The sequence below is a fragment of the Schistocerca gregaria genome, chromosome 3, assembly GCF_023897955.1.
Source record: "Schistocerca gregaria isolate iqSchGreg1 chromosome 3, iqSchGreg1.2, whole genome shotgun sequence".
Taxonomy (NCBI): domain Eukaryota; kingdom Metazoa; phylum Arthropoda; class Insecta; order Orthoptera; family Acrididae; genus Schistocerca; species Schistocerca gregaria.
This window is the reverse complement of record NC_064922.1, coordinates 807,383,020-807,408,447: the sequence shown is the minus strand read 5'-3', so window position 1 is coordinate 807,408,447 and position 25,428 is coordinate 807,383,020. Positions and strand designations below refer to the sequence as shown.

Below are 25,428 nucleotides of genomic sequence, written 5' to 3'. Positions count from 1 at the left end.
TCTTCCTCAAATTGAGGTACCATTTAATCCAATGTCAAACATTTGAAGGAGGCCAAATTTTTACCAGGATATGCATGACATGATGGCTGAGGTACTAGACCTATTTAATTCCACCTATTATGTACATTACAACGACAAAAAAAATGACATCTTACATTTTAATTTTTATAATTCTTTTCCTAATAAAAATATTTTTTCTATAATTTAGTTGATTCTGCAATGAAGCTTGGGTCTACTACATAAGTATGGACTATTGCTAGTAACAGAAAAAATTAAGAGCAACACTTTATAAACTTTAGGAAATATTTGTACCTGAATTCTGAAAAATACAACTTGCGGGAAATTGCAGATGAAGATACGAGTCCAATTAAACTCTGCCTCAGAACATTCCTGAAGCATTGTTTTCATCCTGCAGCATTTCTTCATCTTCAAGCTTCCTCTTGACATTCCTTTTAGCATTTCTTGCATCTTTGGTAACTTAGAGCAGATCTTTCAGCTTCATGCGCCTGTTGTCTGTCACACGCAATTGATCTTCCATATTAGAGCCACATTTTATGCCTAAATTTCTCAGGACTTCCAACCTTCCTATCACTCCATCACTGAAACGTATCAATGCATCTAGTACACAAACTTTTAATGTATTTAGTCCTACAAAAACATTCTTGGGTAATCTTTGCCATAAGCAATGGTTGAAACTTTCATTTGTATTCCGAGCACCCCCATGAAGACATTTACTAAGAAAAACAGGGTCACTCAGGTCTCTAAAAATTGGTTTTATTTCATTCATAACAGGCTCAGGAAGATAATGCTTATGATGGTATACTTGACCATTTTCTTTTGCTTTTTGGTAACCACACCAAGAATCTGCTGCTTTAGAGCAAAGTACATGAACAGGATGGTCATCTGTGGGCAACTTACGAAAGTAGGTGGCCCATACAGCTTTTCTCATTGCTGTAACATCATTCAGAGGTGCTGTTCGTCTAATGGTCAGTCCATAATAACTATGAACACTATGAAGGAGGTTTCTGTCGATTTGCCTTGGCCAGACAGCAACTTTCCTTTCATTTCTCTTCGTAGCTTCCTCAATCTTGAACCCATCCTCTTTGTACATGTCCACAGCACTCCAGTTTTGTTACCACGGTATCACCATAAACACTGAACTCATTGCCTTTATTGAAAGGTTTGGAGTCCCCATCGCCTAGGTACTTCATATATCTAATGTTATAAATGGGCACTGACGTCTGAAATAGTTTTAGAGCTCCATCACACTCCATACCTCCACTATAAACATCAATTCTTAGAACACTGATGTTCAATATGTCCTTCAGTGTTACATGGCAGGTGTGTGTCAGTACTTAGATAAACATCAACAACTTAGACAAACATCAACAACTTTTCCATCCTCTAGAGAAATGGCACTTATAACACCATTTAAGGAGTGATGTCCTCAACACTGCCATGACCCTGGTTCCACTAATATCTACAGTTTCCTCTACTGCACGTTTCATAGATGCTATAGACACAACCTGTAAAGGCACCTAAAAGTACTGTTATGTACTTGCTAAACCTACTGGGAGTAAGAGGAAGGTCCATCAAACCACAAAACATTTGAGCAGCCTTTTTCCTTTTCCTATTGCACGTGTTGCATACACTAACTTCAAATTCATGTCATATGAATCATTTTTGAGGTAGATTTATTGCACAATCTACACAGAACTAATTTTGATGCTAAACCCTTCCTGCTACTTTGTTGTTCATTTATTTCCAGACATCCCACACCATCACACTGTTTACATTTCGCCACTTTCTTTCTCAAAGGAGATAACATGCCCACATTAAGAACAACAAATCCACTACAAACAGCATCATTGTCAACACAAAAATTTGAATCATCAGGAGGCGTACCATGTGGGAGTTTCTTCCCTGAAGAACTGATACATTGGTTGCTTTCAACAGTGTGCCTTGCTTTGATTGTGAACTGGTTACCACAGAATTTCCTTTTATTGAATTTCTTGATGTGTGGCATAGTTCGTATTTATTGGGTACACTAAAGCATATGTACTTCCACTAATATATGTAGCATTTGGGCAACAAACATTCAGTAACACATGAACAAATTGCTTAGCGAAACAAAAGTAAATACTAGCAAAGACAATCATTTAGACATTAGAAACCTGCACTGTTGCCAACATATGCAATGTGTAAGGCGTACAATCACTGGAAACCGAAAGTTAACAGTTCTTTTTGATATAATACTGGTTTCTGTAAAGTAAATAAAGGGTATGTTGCGGCATACATGACCGTAACTATAAAATTTCGTATATATAGGTCATTTTTCATTTGAAACCCTACAATATACATCTCAATATAATCAGGAAAGATTATAGAATTTAATAAAGTCATAAAAAAATTTCATTTTTTTTATAAGTACTCTGTATTCTTAAATACAAACTAACTTTTTTTTCCTTTGGTTGTGCTGTGAAACCCTACTACTTGGTAAATTTCATGATTGTAGGTTTATGAGAAGTACCCCGTAGGTTTCGATGATTGAGTTTGCAAGTGTCAAAACATGTGATGTAAATGGCCATATCTTTTGGTTGCACTGACTTAGAAGCTTAGACTTTTTTACCTTCAAGAAACAATAGGCCTTAGCACGTGACAAATTTCAACCTGATATGTCTTCCCACTCCTGCGAAAAAAAGGGAACTTTAGACAGACAGACATAGATAATCTGACAACAAATGACAAAAGAAATCTTTTCATGTGATATAACTGCAAATCAGCAATATTGCGATGTTTTCCCTCTGCTTGTAGTGTGAAACTTTGCTTCTTGACAAATTTCATGGTTCTAAGTCAACAGCAAGAGCCCTGCTGGTTTTGATGAGTGGGTTTGCAAATATAAAAATATGTCCCATAAATGGCTTTGTCTTATGGTTACAATGATTTGGAAGCTTCACTTTTTTACATCAACAAGGGACCACAGACCTTCATATGTGACATTAATTTCAATTTGATATGTGTACAAGTTCCTGAGAAATAGGGTTTCGAACAGACAGACAGAAAACAAAGTGCTCAAATAAGGGTTCCATTTTTACTAACTGACATACAGAATCCTAAAAATGGATGAGACAGTCACTGAGTTACACAAAATCAACCTTTTAACAGCTTAGTGAGCAGGTGCAGCTCATCACAAAACTTCAAAACTTTTGCAAACACTTGTATTGTCATCACATAGTACGGATGGCACTTCCTTAGAAAATATGAGAGCTTTCTTCTTACTATCAAACAAAACACAATTTCTTCAAATATAGTCTACAGAGAGTTTTCAACTGCAAGCACTGAATATTCAGCCAGGGTGGCAATTGGTCTCGAAAATTGGGAAGTCCCTGTGAAATTAAATTTACTGGGTGGTTAGGGAATTCTGGAAAGCTCTAAAGTGAAATGAAATGTTCACTGATAGAAAGAAACGTTCTGAATCATCTCGTTGAAAATCATCCTTAAGTGTTTGCTTTGAAAACATTAGGACGGAACCATCAGAATATAGAAGATTAAAATCAAAAAGTTTGTGTAAAATACAGTTAAAATGTTATGAGAGGTACCTTGTTTCATGTGTTCTGCCAGTTCTAAAAATAAATAGAATGTTTTAAGTAGTCATTTGGCAACCTGCTCCATTCTCTATATAGAGATATGGCATCTGCTACTTCTAATCCCACAAAGCATTCTTGTACTCAGATCTTAGAAAGCGGGTAAAGGGCAGATATGTGATTTTGTTGCATTTCTACATCTTTGTGGTAGCAACAGGCACTTCAGATCACACTTCATCATGAGGAAATACGACACTGCAGAAAGTGGTAGTCTGCCAGTGTCAGCACACAGGCAGGGTATCGGACTGGTTTGGTTGGCTCCAGCAGCCAGTCTAGTGCTCTCAGTTTCAATAGGGTCTTACATCTTTAAATAAATGAATGATTTGAGAAAATCAACCAACTTGTTGCAAGTATAAATGTTTATTAACAATCCCTGACCATGGTTTCAACAACTGTAAAACTGTCTTCTTCAGAAGTACACAGACCTAGTAAGGATTTTTTTTCATCATAGTTAAAAAGAATTATCAAGGTGTAAAGGATTTACAAAACCACTGGATAAAAATATAATAAACAAAACATTACTGACAAGTAAAATCACATACTGGCACAACAAATTTCAGAGTAAAGCAGTTCATGTCAAGTAATATGATATATGTGATAATCAGCTGGGCTAAGTATAAAAGCCTTCACATTAACATGTACATTGAATTGAAAGGCAGTGAAACAGCATGTATATGGCTGTACGAAATAGGAAACAATGGTAGGTGACGTACCTACGTAGAGGCAAATGCGCACAGCAAACAGATAAAGTGTAAACTAACGATCAACACATTGAGAAATTTTTGGTAGAAAAATGGAAGACGGGAAGCATGAAGGATGAGAGGAAATTTTAATTATTATAGTAAAATGGAGAATAAATAGAATGAAATAAAATGTTTTACACAAAAAATAGAAATTTGATGAGAACGAAAGCAGAGGCCATCAACAACCTGTAACTACCTTAATCAGTCTGCATCCCTACTGAATGCATGTTTAAAAGTTTCCAGTTTTCATGCAAGTCTAATTTCCATTCTTTAACCTCCTTACACAAAATTAAGGTTTCTTCTTGTTCTTTAGGGGAATGATTAGTAATGAATAAATGTTCAGAAAATGTGGAGTGGTGCATATTACCAACCTTCTTTCTCAGTAAATGTTCTTTACACCTTACAGTAGCAGAAAATGGTACAACGGGAGTGAATTCATTAAGAATAGGAAAGTAGGGCAGAGAGTAAGTTACTGTGAACAGTTCAGTGACAGTGTTATTCTAATCAGAATCGACAGCAAACCAACACCGAAAACAACAGTTCAGGTATACATGTTGACATTGCTAGGAAAGGATGAAGATATAGAGAAAGTAAATGAGGATACGAGCAGATGATTCAGCAAGTAAAGGGAGATGAAAATCTAATAGTCATGGGGGATTGGAATGTGCTAATAGGGGTGGGGGTACATAGAAGACCTCTATGAGGCAGAGGACATGTCTGACAATGTGATAGAGAAAGAAATGCGAGTCAAAAGGTATGAGACAGGGGATCCAGTATTAGAACCAGAAGACGATGCGATAGAAAAAGAAATGGGAGTCAAAAGGTATGAGATGGGGGATCCAGTATTAGAATCAGAATTCAAGAGTTTTATACAAATTAAGATCAAGTAAGGCAGAAGGGACAGATAACTTTCCATCAGAATGTCTAAAATCATTGGGGGAAGTGGCAACAAAATGACTATTCATATTGATGTGTAGAATGTATGAGACTGGCGATACACTATCAGACTTTTGGAAAAACACCATCCACACAATTATCAAGGCAGCAAGAGCCGACAAAGGCAAAGAGAAAGAAGGGAGGAAGATTGGATTTAGTGTCCATTCGATACCGAGGCCATTAGAGACAAAGTGCAAGCTCGGATGGTGTCAAAGATTAGGAACGAAAACAGGTGTGCCTTTTCAAAAGAATCATCCTGGCATTCGCCTCAATCAATTTAGGAAAATCACAGAAAACCTAAATCTCGATCCGTAGTCCTCCCAGACGCAAGTCCAGTGTGCTACCCACTGTGGTACCTCGCTTGGTGACAAGAGTGAGAATTATCACATAATCAGCTTAACAGCTTAAGCATCCAAGTTGCTGACAAGAATAATACACAGAAGAATGGAAAAGAAAATTGAGGAACAGCTACAGGACCATCAGTTTAGCTTAAAGTAAATGCACCAGATTAGCAGTTCTGACATTGTGTTGATAACTGAAGCAAGACTAAAGAAAAATCAAGAAACGCTCATAGGATTTGCTGACTCGGCAACAGAGATCGACAAGGTAAAATGGTGCAAGATGTTCAAAATTCTGAGAAGAAGTAAGCTACAGGGAAAAGACAGGTAATATACAATATGTACAAGAGGGAGTAATAAGGCTGGAAGACCAAGAACGAAGAGCTTGGATTAAAATGGGTGTACGACACACACGTAGGATTTCATCGCTACTGTTCAATCTATAAATTGAAGAAGCACTGACATAAATAAAAGAAGGGTTCAAGACTGGGATTAAAATTCATGGTGAAAGGATATTAATTATAAGATTCACTGATGATATTGTTATCCTCAGTGAAAATGAAGAAGAATTACAGGAGCTGCTGAATGGAATGAACAATCGAATGTGCGCAGAATACAGTATGAGAGTAAATCAAAGTAATACAAAAGTAATGTGAAGTAGTAAAAATAACAGGTAGAAACTCAACATCAAAATCAGAGAAGACAAAGTTAAGGAATTTTGCTACCTAGGCAGTACAATAAAACATGGTGGACGCTGCAAAGACAACATAAAAATTAGACTAGCACTGACAAAAAGGGCACTCCTGGGCAAGAGTATCAAACATAGACCTTAGGCCTTAATTTGTGCAAGAAATTTCTGAGACTGTACGTTTGGAGCACAGTATTGGATGATAGTAAAACATAAGACTGTGGGAAAACTGGAATAGAAGAGAACTGAAGTTTTTGAGATGTGATGCTACAGAAGATTGTTGAAAATTAGCTGGACTGAAGAGGTAAGGAATGAGGAGGTTCTCCGCAGAATCGATGAGGAAAGGAATATTTGGAATACAATGATCAGGAGGGACAGGGTGATAGGACACATGTTACATCATCAGGGAGTAACTTCCATTGTATCAGACAGTTCTATAGAGAGTAAAAACTGAAGAGGAAGATAGAGGTTATAATACATCCAGCAAATAATTGAGGAAGTTGTCATTGCTACTGTGAAATTCATGGTGAGCCACATCAAACCATTGTATTTACTCACTAATAAGTGTTTTTTCCTGTAAGTTACATCTCCTAGGAAAGGAACAGAAATTTGTTCACTTTGGTGGCACTGGATGTATTTCACTGTAATGTGGAGCAGTTTAGGGAAGTTTTCTTTTTGATGATTTAGTCAGTAGCAGCATGGACAATGCAAACTTGTGTGCAAGGGGTTGGGCACAATCAGCTAGAATAATATTATCCAAATATGTATGCTTGGTGAAAATATTAAAGCTAAAATTATTACCTACTACTGAAATTGTGAGATCAAGAAAATTAAGCTCACCACTTTAAATTTTATCATGAAACATGTTGAAAATGCTAAACAACAAATCTAGTTCTTGGTGGTTATGATCAGAGGCAAGAATTTATGAAAATGTCAGTAAGGATTCCAGCAAGAGGACTATCCATTGCTAAGTCGTATGGGTGTACATACATTTTGCCATTGAAGGTGAAATAATTATGTTTGAGACTGACTTGTAATAAACTTATTAGTTCAGCAATTTGTATTTCAGAAAATTTCCTATTTTGCTGTAAGTTTTTCATGATAATATTTAATGTCTCATCTGTGGGAACATCTCCACATACATTTTAATGTGAAGACTTTATACTTTGCCCAGCTCCAATGGGAATGTTTTTTCATGGCTCAAATTTGGTTTTAATGATGGCATATGTAACCATGTTATTTGACATGAGCTGGTTTGCTCTGAAATTTGTCGCCACCAGTATGTGATTTTGCATGGAAGTAATTTTTTGTTTATTACATTTCTATCCAGTGGTTTTGTACATCCTTTACACCTTCATTATTCTTTTTAACGATGTTGTTGTTGTTGTTGTGGTCTTCAGTCCTGAGACTGGTTTGATGCAGCTCTCCATGCTACTCTATCATGTGCAAGCTTCTTCATCTGCCAGTACCTACTGCAGCCTGCATCCTTCTGAATCTGCTTAGTGTATTCACTCAGTGTATTTTAACGATGATGTGAAAAAATTTCCTCACTCTGTCTATGTACTTCTGAAGAATACAATTTTACAACTGTTGAAAGCATGTTCAAGGGTTGTTAATAAACATTTATACCTGCAACTAGTTGGCTGATTTTCTCGTATCATTCATTTGCATCCACTGTTGTTGAAGAGCAGCTATGTTCAAAATTCTAATCTTTAGATAATTCTGCCTTGTAGATATGTATACACAACTGTATTGAAGTTGGAACTTTGAAAAACTGCAGAAGATGAGACATGTCTACTTCCCAGGTTAGTTTGATAAGGTGCAGGATGGGATAAACTCCCTGAAAAGTGAAATTCAAATACATTTAGATCATAAATATAACTGCATTAATAACTGTACCTTAATGAAAGGCAAAATTGTGCTGTTCGTGAGAGTTCAGGTAAAATAAAACGACAGCACCACCAACAACAACTCTCTATAATAATTTGGTTTTTTTATGATAATTTAAATCCAGATTTTTTTTTCCTTTGCCAACTTAATATGACATGATGTCAAGCTGATAAATCAATTACAAATAAGAAACACTGGCCTGCACTTTTCTATATCTACATCCACACCTGCATAGATACTCCACAATCCATCGTACAGAGTATGGCGGAAGGCACCCTGTATCACTAGTAGTAATTGCCTTTCCTATTCCACTTGCAAATAATGTAAGGGTAAAACGACTTGTCTATATGCCCCGTACGAGTCCTAATTTCTCGTATCCTATCTTCGTTGTCCTTACACGCAACGTATGTTGGCAGCAGTAGAGTAGTTCCTCAGTCAGCTTCAAATGCAGGCCCTCTAAATTTTCTCAACACAGTGTTTCTCAAAAAAAGTCTCCTTCCCTCCAGGGATTCCCATTTGAGTTTCTGAAGCATTTCTGTAACACTTGCATGTTGTTTAAACTTACCAGTAACAAACCTGGCAGCCTGCCTCTGAATTGCTTCAATGTCTTCCTTTGATCCAACCTGGTACAGATTCCAACACTCCACCAGTACCCATTTACCTTTGCTACCACAATCCTAACATGCTCATTCCATTTCGTATCGCTTTGCAACGTTATTCCAAGATATTTAAACGACATGACTGTATCAAGCAGGACCCTACCAATGCTGTGTCCAAACAGTATGGGTTTGTGTTTCCTACTCATACACATTAACTTACATTTTTCTAAATTTAGAGCCAGCTGTCATTCATCACACCAACTGGAAATTATATCTAAGCCATCTTGTATCCTCTTAGTCACTCAACTCAACTCATCAGCAAACATCAGCAAATTGCTGCCCACCTAGTCCACCAAATTATTTATGTATATAAAGAATAATAGTGGTTCTATCACAATTACCTGTGGCACTTCTTACTACATCCTTGCCTCGGATGAACACTCACTGTTGAGGACAATGTACTGGATGCTACAACTTAAGAAGTCTTCGAGTTGCTCAAACACTGTGAACCTATTCCATACGCAAGTACCTTCTTTAACAGACTGCAGTGGGGCACCATATCAAACACATTCCAGAAATCTAGAAATAAGCAATCTGCCTTCTGCTCTGCATCCATATTTCACAGTATATCATGTGAGAAAAGGGCACACTGAGTTTTGTATAATCGATGCTTTCTAAAACCATGCTGATTTGTGGTTGGTTAGAATTAAAAGAGGGGAAAGGGACCAAACTACAAGGTCACCAGTCCCTTTTTCCGAATAAAACAATGCCACATGTGTGAGAATAAAACAAACAAGACTGATAACTCAAAACGGAATGAAATAAAAAATCGCAACACAAAAAACGGGATGAAGAGATTAAAACAACAAAGCAGATTACCATGGCTGGCTGACCATGAGAATAAAAAGGACAAGCCAGCCACTTTGCAACACATTAAAACCTACACCCTAGAAGCACTAGGGTGGAGGACACAGAGGGACAAAGGACATGCGCTAAAACTTAGATCAAATGATAAAACCACCCTCAAGAATAAAACGTAAAACTAAACCAGCCGACGAGACAATGTCACATAACATTAGCGGCAACGAGTCCGGTAACCCAAGATTTCGCACTGGGCATTGACTGTGGGACAGTGCATCAGAATATGGGCCAAAGCTAACCGGGCGTCGCACCGACAACCAGGCAGGTCCTCACAGCACAGGAGGTAACTGTGAGTCGACCAAGTGTGGCCAATGCGGAGTCCGCAGAGGACAATTGATTCCCTGCGAGAGGCCCGCATACAAGACTTCCACACATTCGTATCTCCTTAATGACACGCGGTTTGTTGTGTTCTGTTATGCCATTCCGTCTCCCAAAGCCGAATAACCCTACGCCGTAAGTCAGAACATAGGTCAGCTTCGGAGATGCTCATCCCCAGAAGCAGTTTCCGCATAGCCTGTTTGTCCAACCTGTTAACAAGTTCGTTGCCTGGGATGCTAACATGTCCCAGGGTCACCACAAACACCACTGAACAATGGGACCAGTCCAGGGCACAGAGGTGGACTCCTGGATGGATGCTACCAAAGGATGGTGAGGGTATCACTGGTCGATAGCTTGTAAGCTGTTCAAGGAGTCAGTACACAGAAGAAACAATTCCCCGGGACATGAACTGATATACTAAAGTGCATGCAGATGGCCAACAGCTCTGCAGTGAATACACTGCAACCATGCTGTTCAAAATGGCCACTGTGAACGTAGGTGAAGCCAACTTGGCAATCAGCCATCGAGCTGTCGGTGTAAACCACTTCAGAGCCCCAAAACACTTCAAGAATCGAGAGGAAGTGACAGCGAAGAGTGGCAGGAGTAACTGAGTCCTTATGGTCATGCGAAAGGTCCAGACGAATCTGCGGCCTAGCTGTACACCATGGAGGTGTATGCCCTCGGACCTGGATGGGATGTAGTAAAAAGAAGGACTCCAGTTCAGACAGAAGGGATCGCACGCGAACCACAATAATTAGCCCTGACCTGGGCCACCAATGCGGGAGATGAACTACCGCGGGTGGGAAAAAAAAAAAAAAAGAGACGGTAATTCAGATGCTCAGGAGAACTACAGATGTGTGCAACGGAACTGGTGAGCAGTTGTGCATGTCAGATCTGCAATGGAGGGACTCCGACATCCACCAGGACACAGCTCAGTGGACTTGTTCTAAAAGATCCCGTCGCTAAGCAACCACCACAGTCCTGCAGTGGGTCGAGTACACACAACGCTGAGGGCGCCACTGAACCATAAACTTGATTCCCATAGTCAAGGTGGGATTGTGCAAGGGCTTTGTAGAGCTGCTGCAGCGCAGAGCAATCTGCACCCCAGTTGGTGTTGCTCATGTAGCAGAGGGCACTGAGGTGCTGCCAGCACTTCTGCTTAAGCTGACGGTGAGGTAGCCAAGTCAATCAAGGGTCGAAAACTAGTCCTAAGAATCAATATGTCTCCACTACAGTGAGTGGATCATCATGAAGGTAAAGTTCTGGTTCCGGATGAACGGTACGACACCGACAGAAGTTCATGACATCCGACTTCACGGGCAAAAACTAGAAGCCATGGGCGAAAGCCCATGACTGCGCCTTGTGGATGGCTCCCTGTACATGCTGCTCAGCAACACCAGTACTGGTGGAGCAGTATTAAATGCAGAAGTTATCTGCATCAGAGAAGATGAGACGGACGGCCCTACAGCTGCTACTACACCGTTAATGGCCACTAAAAATAGTGATACACTCAATATAGAGCCCAGCAAGACACCATTCTTCTGTATATAGGGGTGGGGGATGGTGGGGGGTAAGGGGGGGGGGGGACTATGGGAGGCACCAACTTGGAAATGAAAAGTACAAAGCGGCAGGACATTCTGGATAAACATCGGGAGCAGGTCCCTGAGACACCACCCATATAATTTGGCAAAGATATGATGTTGCCAGGTGGTGTCATACGCTTTGCATAGATAAAAAAAAATGGCATCTAGGTGTTGGTGTCTGGAAAAGGCTGTTCAGGTGGCAGACTTGAGGAACACAAAATTATCAGTGGTAGAGCGACCATAGCGGAAGCTGCCCTAACATGGAGCCAGTAGGCCACGTGACTCCAAGACCCAACCATACCTCCAACACACCATATGTTCCAGCAGCTTACAAAGGACATTGGCGAGGCTGGTAGGTCGATAGCTACCCAAATCAAGTGGTTTTTGACCAGGTCTGAGCACTGCAATGATGATGCTCTCCCACCATTGTGAAGGAAACACGCCATTGCACCAGATCCGGTTGAAGATTATGAGGAGATGTTTAATCATCTGACTGTGGATCCGATCTGGCCCGGGAGCTGTGTCGGGGCAATGTGCAAGTTCACTGAGGAGCTCCCACTCCGTAAATGGGGCGTTACAGGGTTCACTGTGGCAGGTAGTGAACAACAGGACTTTCCTTCCCATCCGCCATTTGAGTGTGCAAAAGGCTGGGGGGTAGTTCTCTGATGCAGAGGCTCGAGCATAGAGCTCAGCAAAGTGCTCAACAATCGCGTTTGCATCGCTACATAGCACGCCATTGATGGTAACGCCACAGACACCTGTTGGGATCTTGTATCCAAAAAGACTTGGAAAGGTGATGTGTGGCACCCAATGGTCGACACATACCTCTCGCAACACTCCCAATTCTGTCGTTTTATAAGCCAGTGTAGATGGGCATAGAGCCGCTTAAAGGCTATCAGATGCTCTAGGGAAGGGTGCTGCTTATGTCGCTGAAGAGCTCGCCGACGCTCTCTAATTCCCTCAGCGACTTCCGGCGACCAACAAGGGACTGTTTTACCCTGGGGCACCCTAAAGAGCAAGGGATCGCATTATCTGCTGCAGAAACGGTTGTGGTAGTCACCTGCTCAACCATCACATTTATGTTACCACGTGGGGGAGAGTCAACAGTGACATCAGAGATGAAAGTTTCCCAGTCCGCCTTGTTTAATGCCCATCTGGGCAGGCATCCTTGGGCCTGATGCCGGGGCAGTGGGAAACCAGGTTGCTGGAAACCAGGTTTCCTGGAGGGCATTGCAGAAAGCAGGTATAAAGCTTAACAGTTGCCATAGCTCAGGCAGGTGGTGGAAAAAACTGCCGCAATTCCACTGGAGGATGACAGCATCTTGAGACTGCGAAGGCATGGAACATTCAATGAGGCAGTTTACACCTCAGGGTCACCTACTGCTGACAACTTATCTCAGCAGTCTATATCAATTGTGTCTGAGGGTCCGGCGAGATCTAGGTCCTCAGCAGACACCAGAATCTCCACCCCATCTGCAGATGCAGAGATTGTAGGTAGGGGTGGTGTGGGTGCCAACACAAGCTCCTTGGTCTTGCCGCAATTCCCGCGCACTTGGGGACCTTTGTTTTGGATTTCTCTCGTTGCTCCTTGGTTTTTCCCTGGCTGGGAGGACTTTACTGATTCAGTCACCTGGATTGTGAATGAGCATGAAGCCCTACAACCAGCTGCTTTAGGGCTCTTCGGCCAATGGCGGGTGTCATCTATCCCACTAGCACAAACCTGGGAAGGGAGTGACCCAAGGGACCCCTTCCTAGCGAGAGGAGCCGAAGAAGATTATGCTTCTCCAGCTCAAAAGTGGGAACTGATATCTCCAATGGTGGGGGGAGGGGGGGGGGGGGATTGTTGCTCCCGAAGTAGGTGGTGTGGGAGCAACAGGGAGGGAAGTGACCCCCCCCCCCCCCCAATCATCAAGGGGGCAGGTGCAGTCTTCTGGTTCAGAGAGGCGACTGCAGCGCGAGGAACTGATGGGGCAATAACTGTAGCGGCAGCATAAGAAATAATAGCCACAGGATGTAGGCACTCAAATTTCCTCTTAGCCTCAGTGTAGGTCAGTCAGTCCAGGATCTTATATTCCTGGATTTTCCTCTCTTTCAGTAAAATCCTGTAGTCTGGTGAGCAAGGTGAATGATGCTCTCCACAGTTGACACAGATGGGAGGCGAGGCACATGGAGTACTGGGATGTGATGGACATCCACAATCTTAACAGGTAGGGCTGGGAGAACAGAGGTAAGACATATGGATAAACTTTCAGCACTTAAAGCACCGCATCGGGGGACGGATATATGGCTTGACGTCACAGTGGTAAACCATCACCTTGACCTTCTCGGGCAATGTGTCATCCTCGAGGGCCAAGATGAAGGCTCTGGTGGCAATCTGGTTATCCCTTGGCCCCTCGATGGACGCGTCAGACGAATTTAACACCTCGCCGCTCTAAATTGGCACGCAGTTCGTCGCCAGACTGCAAAAGAAAGTCCCTGTGGAATGTAACACCCTGGACCATATTCAAGCTCTTATGGGGCGTGATGGTAACAGAAACATCCCCCAACTTGCCACAAGCGAGTAATGCCCATGACTGGGCAGAGGATGCTGTTTTTATCAAAACTGACCCAGAGCGCACTTTGGACAAGCCCTCCACCTCCCCAAACTTGTCCTCCAAATAACTGACGCTTCATGGACATAAAAGATTCCCCATCAACTCTCATAAATATGAGGTACCAGGGTGAATAAGCTTCGCTGCCATACTTAGCCTGGCGTTCCTCCCATGGTGCGGCCAGGGAGGGGAACGACTTGGGGTCACATTTCTTAGCACTAAAATTAGACTTTGCCCATTTACACACTGCTGGCAGCAGACCACCAGCAAGAGATGACGTACTACGCTTCATGGCGTGTCATCTGCCCTGATGCCACCCACTCTGACCAGGGGCCCTCCCGACAGGTGCCACCCAGCCGTAGCAAAGACTACCTGGCAGGATGGCCATTGCAAGGAGTCCCGATGCCCCAGGGTGACGGGCATCTACTCCTTGGCATATGTGGGGAGTTAACGGCACAGGCATCAGCAGAGTGATCCCTGTGTTGTCAGGGGGCTACAACCAACAGGGTACACGGCGGCCCCACCACAACTGACTGGCTACCATGAGGTGCAAAGAAGTCCACGGTCATTAACCGCACAGCAAGTGACATTGCATAGCACATGGTGGAAAACACACCTAGGAAGGTGTCTTCACTCAAGAGATGGAGAATAAGCAGGACTGCAATGCGATGACAATAAAATCGGCAAAAGATCTCTATGCATGATGCACCATGTAAGGGGCCCTTTCGCAATTGGCTCGCTCTTTGGGAAAATTTTGAAAAGTGGAGGTCAAACCCTACAGGGGACCATCACATAAAGGCCGAAATGTGTGAGACTCCTTTTAGTTGTCTCTTATGACAGATGGGAATACCTCGTGCCTATTCCAAGCCCCGAACCTGCAGGGGAGCAGGAGGGGGGGGGAGGGGGGGGGGGCGATTTGTGGACACAAGATTCTAGGTCTCAAGAAAATTTACTATACTCAAAATGAGAATGTGGTTAAGAATTATGCAGAAAAAAAAAATGTTAGGGACATTGGTCTGTAATACTGCATACATAATATTGTTGGTTGTTGTGGCGAAAAGAGAGTTGTGAACATTTTCTTGGGGTACACTATTATCGTGAGGAACTGACAGGGCATATCTGATTCTACAATGCAAACAGCATTAGCTCAGAAGGACAATGTGAAAAGGAAAAAGCGGTTAAGTTATATCACAGGTTTTCCTCTCAAAATAAAAAAAAGACACTCAAAGTGTGTTTACGGAGGAAGGCTCCCTGTACAGCTGCCTCCAACTGGGTAGATCAACCAGAGTGGAGTGGTATCCTTGAAATCACAGTTTTCTGTACTCCAGACAAATGACAGTTAACGAATTGTTTAAAAATCTTTCCCAATAAAGATATTAACCCAATGTGATGATTACTTGATTACTGGTAGGGACTGTACTAGCCTTTCCTCAACAAAGTCCACCCACAAAGCCCAGGTTGCCTGAGCAAGCTTTATGCTGCCGAGTTCCTGCACGTCCCCAAATAATGCTCATTAAAGCCTCTTTCCACTAAATGAACACAAGCAAATGTCCCATAGTGAATGAGAATTCTCTCTGGTGTTAAACACTAGGCATGCATGCGCAAATGGCTTTCGGGCATGCACTAGTCACATTTGCAGGTGTTGACTGACACGCTTCGCTTGTTGTCGGTTTTAGAGTGGACCATCGAGGAAACTTTGGACCCTCTCCAGCCTGGCACTAGCGCCAGGAAGATAAAGTACACTTGATTTGCCGTAGTATGCTATTTTTCACACGTGTGTGGTGGTTTTTTTTAATAGTGTTTTTCCTGGTGATGGAGTGGCTGGACAATAGCATACTTCTGTTGATATAAGAGCACAGATCCCACAAGTGCTTCATGGATCCTAAGATCCACAGCATAAAATACTTAACACGCACAATTACATTGGCAAGAAATTGCTGAAAATGTCAACAGAGGAAGTGAAGTAGAAAATGAATACCTTACTATCTTTTTATAGATGAGAAAGGTGCAGAGAACACACTAGTCCTGAAATGCATGTAGTGGAAAAATATAATGGTATGCCTTCAAATTTATGTCATTTCTCCTTGATAAATATAGAGAGAGGAAATGCAGATGATCATAGTTTAGTAAAGTCATAAGCATGTAGTAACATTATTCTGCATTTATTTAGTTTAAAGAGAGCTGTACAGAGTTCACTCAGTCTAACAATATTTATCCTGTCCTTCATATCTCCCATTATCCAATTTAAAATATTATGCAAATGCATACTTCTGCAGGAAATATTGTTTCAGAGAGATATGGGCAACCAACTGTTGTTCTGGAGAAGTCCGCATTGGTGAAATAATACACTCCTCTACCCTCACCACACCTACAAGTACTGCATGACTTACAGAGAATGAGATGCGCAATCTTTCTGGTCTCATTTTTGTTCCATTTTTTGTTCACTTTTGTTTCATTCCATGTAACTGCTGTTAGAAAAATAAATGCCATCACAATACACAGACAACATAGTTTAATATGAAAGAGAGACCTGATCACTCTTGCTTACCATACAAATTCAACCAAGCTGTACTAATTTGCTCTCCATAACACTGAACAGAATACGATTTAAGCTACTTTACGCAAGTTCCCCAATCATACTGTAATCATCAGTGGACATTTTAATCATCCAAAGATCAACTGGGAAAATTATAGTTCTGTTAGTGGTGAGTGTGATAAGACATCCTGCGAAATGTTACTAAATGTCTTCTCTAAAACTACCTGGTATAGATAATTACGAATCTCACTCATGAGGGAAATATATTTAATCTAATACCAATGAATTGAGCTGAACTCTCTGATAATTTCCAAATCGAAACTGGAATCAGTGACCCCGATGTGGTTGTGGCAACAGTGATTACCAAAATACCAAGGACAACCAAAACAAGCAGAATGATTTCCATGTTCTGTAAGTTAATTGAAAGACCACTGAGCTTGAAACTTCCAGAACAGGGCCGGAGCACATAGTGCTATGGCTCAAGTTGAAAAGAATAGTTCACCATGAGCTGAACAGATACGTATCCAGTAGAACAGCTCATAATGGGATAGATCCTCTAGGCAGGTACTAGACATATTAAAATATCACAAGATTCTCATAAAAGTACAATGAAAAATAATGTTAGTAAGTTATAAGATTCTCATAAAAGCAGAGTGAAAAATAACGTTACTACATCACATCAGAATATTAGATAATTATAAAGCAAAGTAGATGAGCTTCTTGTTTGTTTAGAAGATTTAGAAACTGCAGGTGGAATAGGTGTAATACGCCTGTCTGAACATCGTACAGTCATAGATATGGAAAAGTAAAGGTAGGTGGACATAAACTTTCAGCACATGTACAGGGTGTTTCAAAAATGACCGGTACATTTGAAACGGCAATACAAACTAAACGAGCAGCGATAGAAATACATCGTTTGTTGCAATATGCTTGGGACAACAGTACATTTTCAGGCAGACAAACTTTCGAAATTACAGTAGTTACAATTGTCAACAACAGATGGTGCTGCGGCCTGGGAAACACTATAGTACGATATTTTCCACATATCCACCATGCGTAGCAATAATATGGCGTAGTCTCTGAATGAAATTACCCGAAACCTTTGACAACGTGTCTGGCGGAATGGCTTCACATGCAGATGAGATGTACTGCTTCAGCTGTTCAATTGTTTCTGGATTCTGGCGGTACACCTGGTCTTTCAAGTGTCCGGTACACCTGGTCTTTCAAGTGTCCCCACAGAAAGAAGTCACAGGGGTTCATGTCTGGCGAATAGGGAGGCCAATCCACGCCGCCTCCTGTATGTTTCGGATAGCCCAAAGCAATCACACGATCATCGAAATATTCATTCAGGAAATTAAAGACGTCGGCCGTGCGATGTGGCCGGGTACCATCTTGCATAAACCACAAGGCGTTCGCAGTGTCGTCTAAGGCAGTTTGTACCGCAGCAAATTCACGAAGAATGTCCAGATAGCGTGATGCAGTAATCGTTTCAGATCAGAAAAATGGGCCAATGATTCCTTTGGAAGAAATGGCGGCCCAGACCAGTACTTTTTGAGGATGCAGGGACGATGGAAATTTTTCAAACAGCTCCTTTATTGTATCGCTTTTCGGTGCTTTGGTTACATTAAACCTCCGTTGAAAACTTCGTCTTGTTGCAACAACACTGTGTTCTAGGCGGTGGAATTCCAACACCAGAAAAATCCTCTGTTCTAAGGAATAAACCATGTTGTCCACAGCACACTTGCACATTGTGAACAGCACACACTTACAGCAGAAAGAAGACGTACAGAATGGCGCACCCACAGACTGCGTTGTCTTCTATATCTTTCACATCACTTGCAGCGCCATCTGTTGATGAAAATTGTAACTACTGTAATTTCGAAAGTTTGTCCACCTGAAAATGTACTGTTGTCCCAAGCATATTGCAACAGTGTATTTCTATCGCTGCTCGTTTAGTTTTTATTGCCGTTTCAAATATACCGGGCATTTTTGAAACACCCTGTAAGTAAAGACACTATGCAGAGAGGAGCTGCCATAATGTTAAAATGTACGATAGTGTAAAAAATTTGGGAACTAAAATGTTTTGTGTAGAGCAATGTACAGAAGAAGGTGCATGTGAGCTTAAACTAAATAATGGTACTTCAGGGGGTATAGTTGAAGTAGATGGGTCACATATTGGGAAGTGAAAGTACAAAAGGGGGCACAAGGTTGTTGGACTTTGGGTTTTTGGAGTAGTTTCTGGAGGAGATTGTGCTGATGTTGTATTTAGGGTTGTACCAAATTGAACAAAGGAAGTTTTGACATCTTTAATAGAAGAACATGTGGAAGAAGGTTCTGTAGTCCTGTCGGATGGGTTTGCTTCGTACAAGGGGTTGGGTGAAAGGGATTATCATCATTTGGTTGTGAATCACAATATTCAGTTTAAAGATTATAAGACGGGGGCATGTACTAATACTATCGAGGGGTATTGGAGGCTGTGAAATCTGTTGTCGGGCGAGGAAAGAGAATTACTTCAGTTTTGCAAGGCCATTTAGATGAATACTGCTGGAGGGAGAGTGTTCCTAAAGGTTATTGTTTATTTCTTGCATTTATGAAAGTTGTCAGCAAAATGTACAAGCCTCGTTTTGTTAGTTAGGTGTTAGTGGGTCTCATACTTTCCTCTTGTTTTGCGTTGCGTTTTTTTTATATTACTGTATTATGCGAGTTCTACTTTTTTGGTTTTTCTGTCCTTTTAATATTTTCTGGTTACAATGGTTGGGCCGAGTGGTATTGCTGTTTCTTTGCCGGAGGGTTTATGTCACTGACTCGTGGTTTCATTTTTTTTTTTAAATTTGCGTCTGATTGAGGGCGGGTGGTAGGTAAGAACTGATTTGGGTAGTACCTCATTCGTGTGAGACAGTTTGTGTTTATTATCATTTTCTTCATTTGTTTTCTGGATTTTGCTTCTTTTGTACAGTTTCACCTGGTAACATTATTATTTTCTGTTATGTCCTTATTTCGTTCTTGTCAGCCTCAATCTTTGACTCCTTTGGAAGTTCATATGCGGTAAGTTTCTTTTTATGTAGCCACTTTAATGTTTTCCTTACCGATGTTTCTGCTACATTTTTCTTATTTTTACTATCACTCCTGCTGTATCGATTTCATTGAGTGTTATTTGGAGCTAATGTACTTGGTGTGACTTTCGTGTAGTATAGTTATCGGTTACAAGGTTTGGTCATTTTTGTGTTTTATTTCCTTGCGTGTGCAGTAATGTGCGTAAAGATTTTCATTTCTTGAAAGTCAAGTCGTATTCTGAAGTACACTGACAAGATCATTTTTTACGCACGTTTCTGTTATGTCTTAAGATTTTTCCGCAACAAACAGCAGTATTCGAATCGATAACTAGAAACTACTTCCTGCATAGGTTGCTTCCAATTACCGATTCCAAATATTTGACGGTTCATTATTTACACCGTTCTTGTAGTGCGTGCGGATAATATAATGTATGCACTCTTAATTGCTCTCATGTTTTTAGTTATTTCAGTCATCTTCCACTCGTTTAACTGACATTCGCTCGTAAATAATAGTAGTGTTAAATGTATTATTTTATGGCATGCTACATTCGTTTGTTTATGACTACGATCCGTTCCATTCACAGATACTTCATGGCAGCATCTGTGCCTTACATATGACGTCATTGGTCAAAGCCGACGAGTGGTATCCGACACTAGAATTTATCCGATATTAGAAGTAGATTGACACAGATCTAGAAAGTCTTCTTTAATCAAACAGTTTTCTGATATCACATATTGATATGGTAGTGAGGAGTAAGTTCCTGACAGTGTACATCTGAAGTAGAGTTGTTAAATGCAGTGTGAACTACCAGAAATATCTTAAACAATAAAATAAATAAAAAAGGAGGGAGGGAGGGAGGGAGAGGGGGGGGGAGAGAGAGAGACTGACTTGATGCCATGCCATCGAAGACGGTTAAAAATTAAGTTGAAAACAAAACAGAGTAGTAACGATAAGAACAGAAGACAATGGAAACACCTAGAAGAGACAGGATAATGGTCCATCTACTATACTGCCTAAGAATAGCACCTACTTGGTTTAGTACCATGGAAAAAGTGTTAGAGGGCACAAATATAATAGGGGCAAATCAAGACTAGTATACAAGATGGTGAATGCAACAGTTGTATTAGTATAATATAGAAAAGACGGAATACAGCATCAATCTAGTCAAACAACTGTTGACTAAAATAATAAATCAAGGGTTTTTTTTTAAAAAAAAAAAAAAAGGTATCCAAGGTGGGTCAACAGAAGTGTCAGGTTGCACCCATCTGCTTTGACCCATGACATAACAGTGTTGTGGTATGTGACGTCATTACAGCGTGGAGGTTTAAAGAGTTGGTTGTGTTTGTAGATGTCTTCTTGTGTTTGACAGCGCCGTGTGTGTGTGTGTGTGTGTGTGTGTATGTGTGTGTGTGTGTGTGGTTTTCTGTAGTTGTAGGTGTTGGTTTTTATGTATTAATAGTTATGGTTGACCTATACTGGTCAAGGAAAATGACCGATTCCTATTTTCGATGTTTTTTGATATCGTCAGCTGTGGTGAAGGGAAATGTCTGATTCCAATTTCCTTAGTTTTTGCTGTAGGCGGTGTTTTGGTATCATCAGCTGGGGTTGACCTATATAGATCAAGGGAAGTGTCGATTCCCGTAATTTAAAAACGTTTTTTTGCATCATTTTGTGTGTTTTGGGATCGTGGTGTGTTTTTTTTTACTGTTATGTTTAGTTTGTCCCCTCTCTAGAACTCCCAATTTCTCACATTTGTCCTGTTAGTTTAATTGTATTTTTGGAGGGAAATGTTACTGCCTCATTTATATGTATTTTCGTGTTTGTTGCCATGTGTATGTAGTGACATCATAGGTGCCATATTTTGAGACGCTTAGAATATGCCATTTCTGCCATACGGATGATGTCATGGGTCAAAGCAGACGGGTGGAATCTGACACTTCCATAATCCCTCGAAGCTATCATTAACAAAAACTGAATGAGATATTGTAAACAAGATAAACAACCACAACCAAGTTAAAATATACAGTACAAAGAACAATATAGTAGATCCCATTTACATACAAGTCACACTTCATGAATGTATACTTGGCCTGCGTTCTTCCCAAGGTACCAGTGATAAAGTTCACAACAGAAGCTACATTAAATACTAAAACTACAAAATTTATACACAACAGATTGATAAGAAGAAACTTACTTTTAACACTTTTCGTCGCTAGCAGATGTAGAATAGGACATCCATGCATGAGCAATTTAATGCAGTCACACTTTTTACAAATGATATATTATAAAATACAGGACTTCCAAGTCAGACATATACATACAAGCACATATCTTACCACTGTCCAATTGAGCAGGAGCTGCAGCTGTTTCTGCCTTTGTTTGTGCTACAGTCAGCAAATCAGATATATTCTTCACTGGCTGAACGGTGGTGTCATAAAGATCAACCACTATGCCACCTGGAACATGTTTCAATACCTTCATTGACAGCAACTTTTCTATCACAGCAAGTTCAAATGTTGCCGAAAGATCATCTTCAGCACCACAGTGTTCATAACCATTAAGTATACAGTGGATGGCCTGCTCAGGAGGCTGGCTTAGAAGTGTTGGTTCAATTTTGCACAGAGAGCTAATGGGCACAGTATCAGAATTACCGTAATCCACATAAAAAACATGCACCATATTAGATTCAATACTCTTAATTTTTGCACGATACCAACGGCCATCATTTGCAAACAATGCACAACATGGCATACCAACTTGCAACTGTGTGGGAGAAAATCCGTGAACCTGGGTTCTGTTGCAATATGAAGCCAAATAATTCATAATATTTGTCAGTCCACTGACATTGGCTTCCAACTGAACATAAAAACTTGAAACGGATTCAACATAAGAAACATAAACATTCTCAACTAAGCCCACAGCAGGTAGCGGCATTTTTTTGTACCCCTTAGACAGTTGCTGAACTCTTAGTTTTTCAAGTAGCAAGTCTTTAACACTTTTACCATCAACATACAACTCACAATATTGCTTCACAGGTGGACCTTCTGGATTAACTACCTTCATCTTTAATAACTTATCTAGCACTATTTTCTTAAATTCATCTTTGAGATCATCATTTAAAGGAATATCCCTTATCCCTGCAAGAGAATATCTAAGTGCCATAGACTTTAGGTTCATGTATTTGTCTGGAATTTCATATATTTCTGAATAAGGAAGAACTTCTGAATTCCCGAAATCTACATAATATATCATACACCTGTCATCCATTACACTCATGACAACAGCACGACAAAGCAAATGATCTTCAGAAAATCTTCCTAAACACACTGAACCTGGGAGCAATGGCTTCAGCATTGGCTGTGGAGGATTGTCATTTATTTCATTCGACATGCTGGCAAGCTGATCTTCAAAAGCTTTTAACTGGACAGAAAATGCAAGAGGACCATCGTCCACAAATGATACATATACCAAATGCTCTGAGTTAACTTCCAAAACAGGTACTCCAAAGACTCTTCCACTGCCCTGTTGCACAGGGTTTTTCTTCATATTGACATTGGTTCTGGCAGCCCGCATTGTTTCAACTTGGTATGCTGGATTGGGCCTAATATTGGAAACACGGTTTATAGATGGCGGGGGCGTGAAAGTCTGCCAAGGGGCTGTAGGTGCATTAACATTAACTTTGTGTGTTACAGACTGAGGAGTATGCAAACTTTGACTGATCATCTGTTGTGCACTGGGTGTAATAGAAACCGCCAAACCTTCCTGAATCAGAACCTGTGAAATATCTATACCTCCAGAAGAGTACAATGCCAGTATCTTTCTTCTAGCAGTTTCTCCAACAATAACGCCCTGAAACTCTTCATAGCCAAGTTTTTGTCTTATGTGCTCAACTGTAGAATCTTCCCACTCTCCTCCTTGAGGTGGCAATACACCAGCGAGATAAAATTCCGTAGCCTGGTCCGGAACTGCAACCAGAGGTGGTTGCGGATCACCAGCACGCACCTGCACATTTCTAATATTGCTAACTGGAACCACTTCTTTATTTCCAAAATCGCAAAACTGTACATAAACCTCGCCTTCTGACACGTTTGCGAGGCTGATTATTCGTGCCCTGTAGTAAACTCCATCGACGTATTTCGCACAACAGATGCCACCGACTATAAGAGCTGAAGGATGAGTTACGAAGAGGCCTCTTTCGAACTGATCTGTGTACTGGCGTATAAGTTTTTCCACGAACATAGCACTTGACCTGTTGAGTTGTACCCATAGTTTCAAAAATGGGCCTTCTTTCTCTAGATATGTGACATACACTTCAATACTGCTCATGTCAACGTTTTTTAACACAACACTGTACTAACAATCAAACATCACGCTATCCTTCTTCGTTGGTACATGCTTGAGTCAACGATACAACTTTTGGGTTTCAAAGATCTTCGGTCATGGACAGAAGGAGCATTTTCCAAAGACCAGTTTACGCGTATTAACTTCTAGATAACCTTCCATATGCATTTAAACTTGCAAACGCAAGTTGACAGCTGTAACGACAGAAGACAATTGCTGTTTTAGTGTGTTATTTCTTCTGAAACAGTTATCACTATGAAAGATACTGTAATGTTTCATAGGATTGGCAATGTATTAAAACTTACTTTAAACTAAAAATTGAGAAAATCAATGTGAATTGCGAAACAGGCCCACAAATATTAGACATGAAGACGAACTTCTAAAGGTCGCTTCACATCACTCGTTTTTAATAGGCAACATTAATTCCCAATTGCTGATACTAGAGACAGGCAGTACCGCAAAACCAGTGAAGCGAACTTGAACAATCCTGCGCCATGATTTATGCTGACAAAACATATGTGTCTGATGTAGAAGACTTGTCAAGTAATAACTAAAAAATATCCTATGTTAATGGTCAGCAGTTACAGCCAGATGCGAAATTATCCTGATTACGACCGACGAATACTTGCTATACATCGTCTTTCATCAATAACTGGAACACATACATTATACACATTCTACTCCCAGACGATTTATTGTGTGGCATTCAGAAGTAGAAGACAAGCTCTCAAAAATTCAGTTTAGGTTCAGTATTTGTGTGGTTTAATACACCCCATGAACCATGGACCTTGCCGTTGGTGGGAAGGCTTGTGTGCCTCAGCAATACAGATGGCCGTACCGTAGGTGCAAAAATAAAGGAGGGGTGTCTGTTGAGAGGCCTTTTCAGTAATTGCACGGGCAACAGTCTGGATGATTGACTGCCCTGGCCTTGCAACACTAACCAAAACAGCCTTGCTGTACTGGTACTGCAAACGGCTGAAAACAAGGGGAAACTACAGCCGTAATTTTTCCCGAGGGCATGCAGCTTTACTGTATGGATAAATAATGATGGCGTCCTCTTGGGTAAAACATTTCGGAGGTAAAATAGTCCCCCATTCGGATCTCCGGGCGGGGACCTCATTATCAGGAGAAAGAAAACTGGCGTTCTACTGATCAGAGTGTGGAATGTCAGATCCCTTCACCGGGCAGGTAGATTAGAAAATTTAAAAAGGGAAATGGATAGGTTAAAGTTAGATATAGCGGGAAT

The 25,428-nt window shown here is 40.9% G+C and overlaps 1 protein-coding gene across 4 annotated transcripts in view; it reads right to left on the bottom strand.

Annotated features, from left to right (window-relative positions):
- LOC126354374 (tudor domain-containing 6-like) overlaps positions 1 to 24,265 on the bottom strand; it is a 195,681-nt gene extending 171,416 nt beyond the window's left edge. For 2 of the 4 annotated variants that reach the window (XM_050003965.1, XM_050003968.1), the window contains exon 1: positions 22,178 to 24,265. In XM_050003965.1, coding sequence (XP_049859922.1) covers positions 22,178 to 24,167 — 1,990 coding nt within the window. In that variant the 5' untranslated portion in view covers positions 24,168 to 24,265. The remainder of the gene's footprint in view (positions 1 to 22,177) is intronic. The other 2 variants (XM_050003967.1, XM_050003966.1) reach the window with 2 other exon arrangements.
- Between the last annotated feature and the right edge of the window lie 1,163 nt (positions 24,266 to 25,428).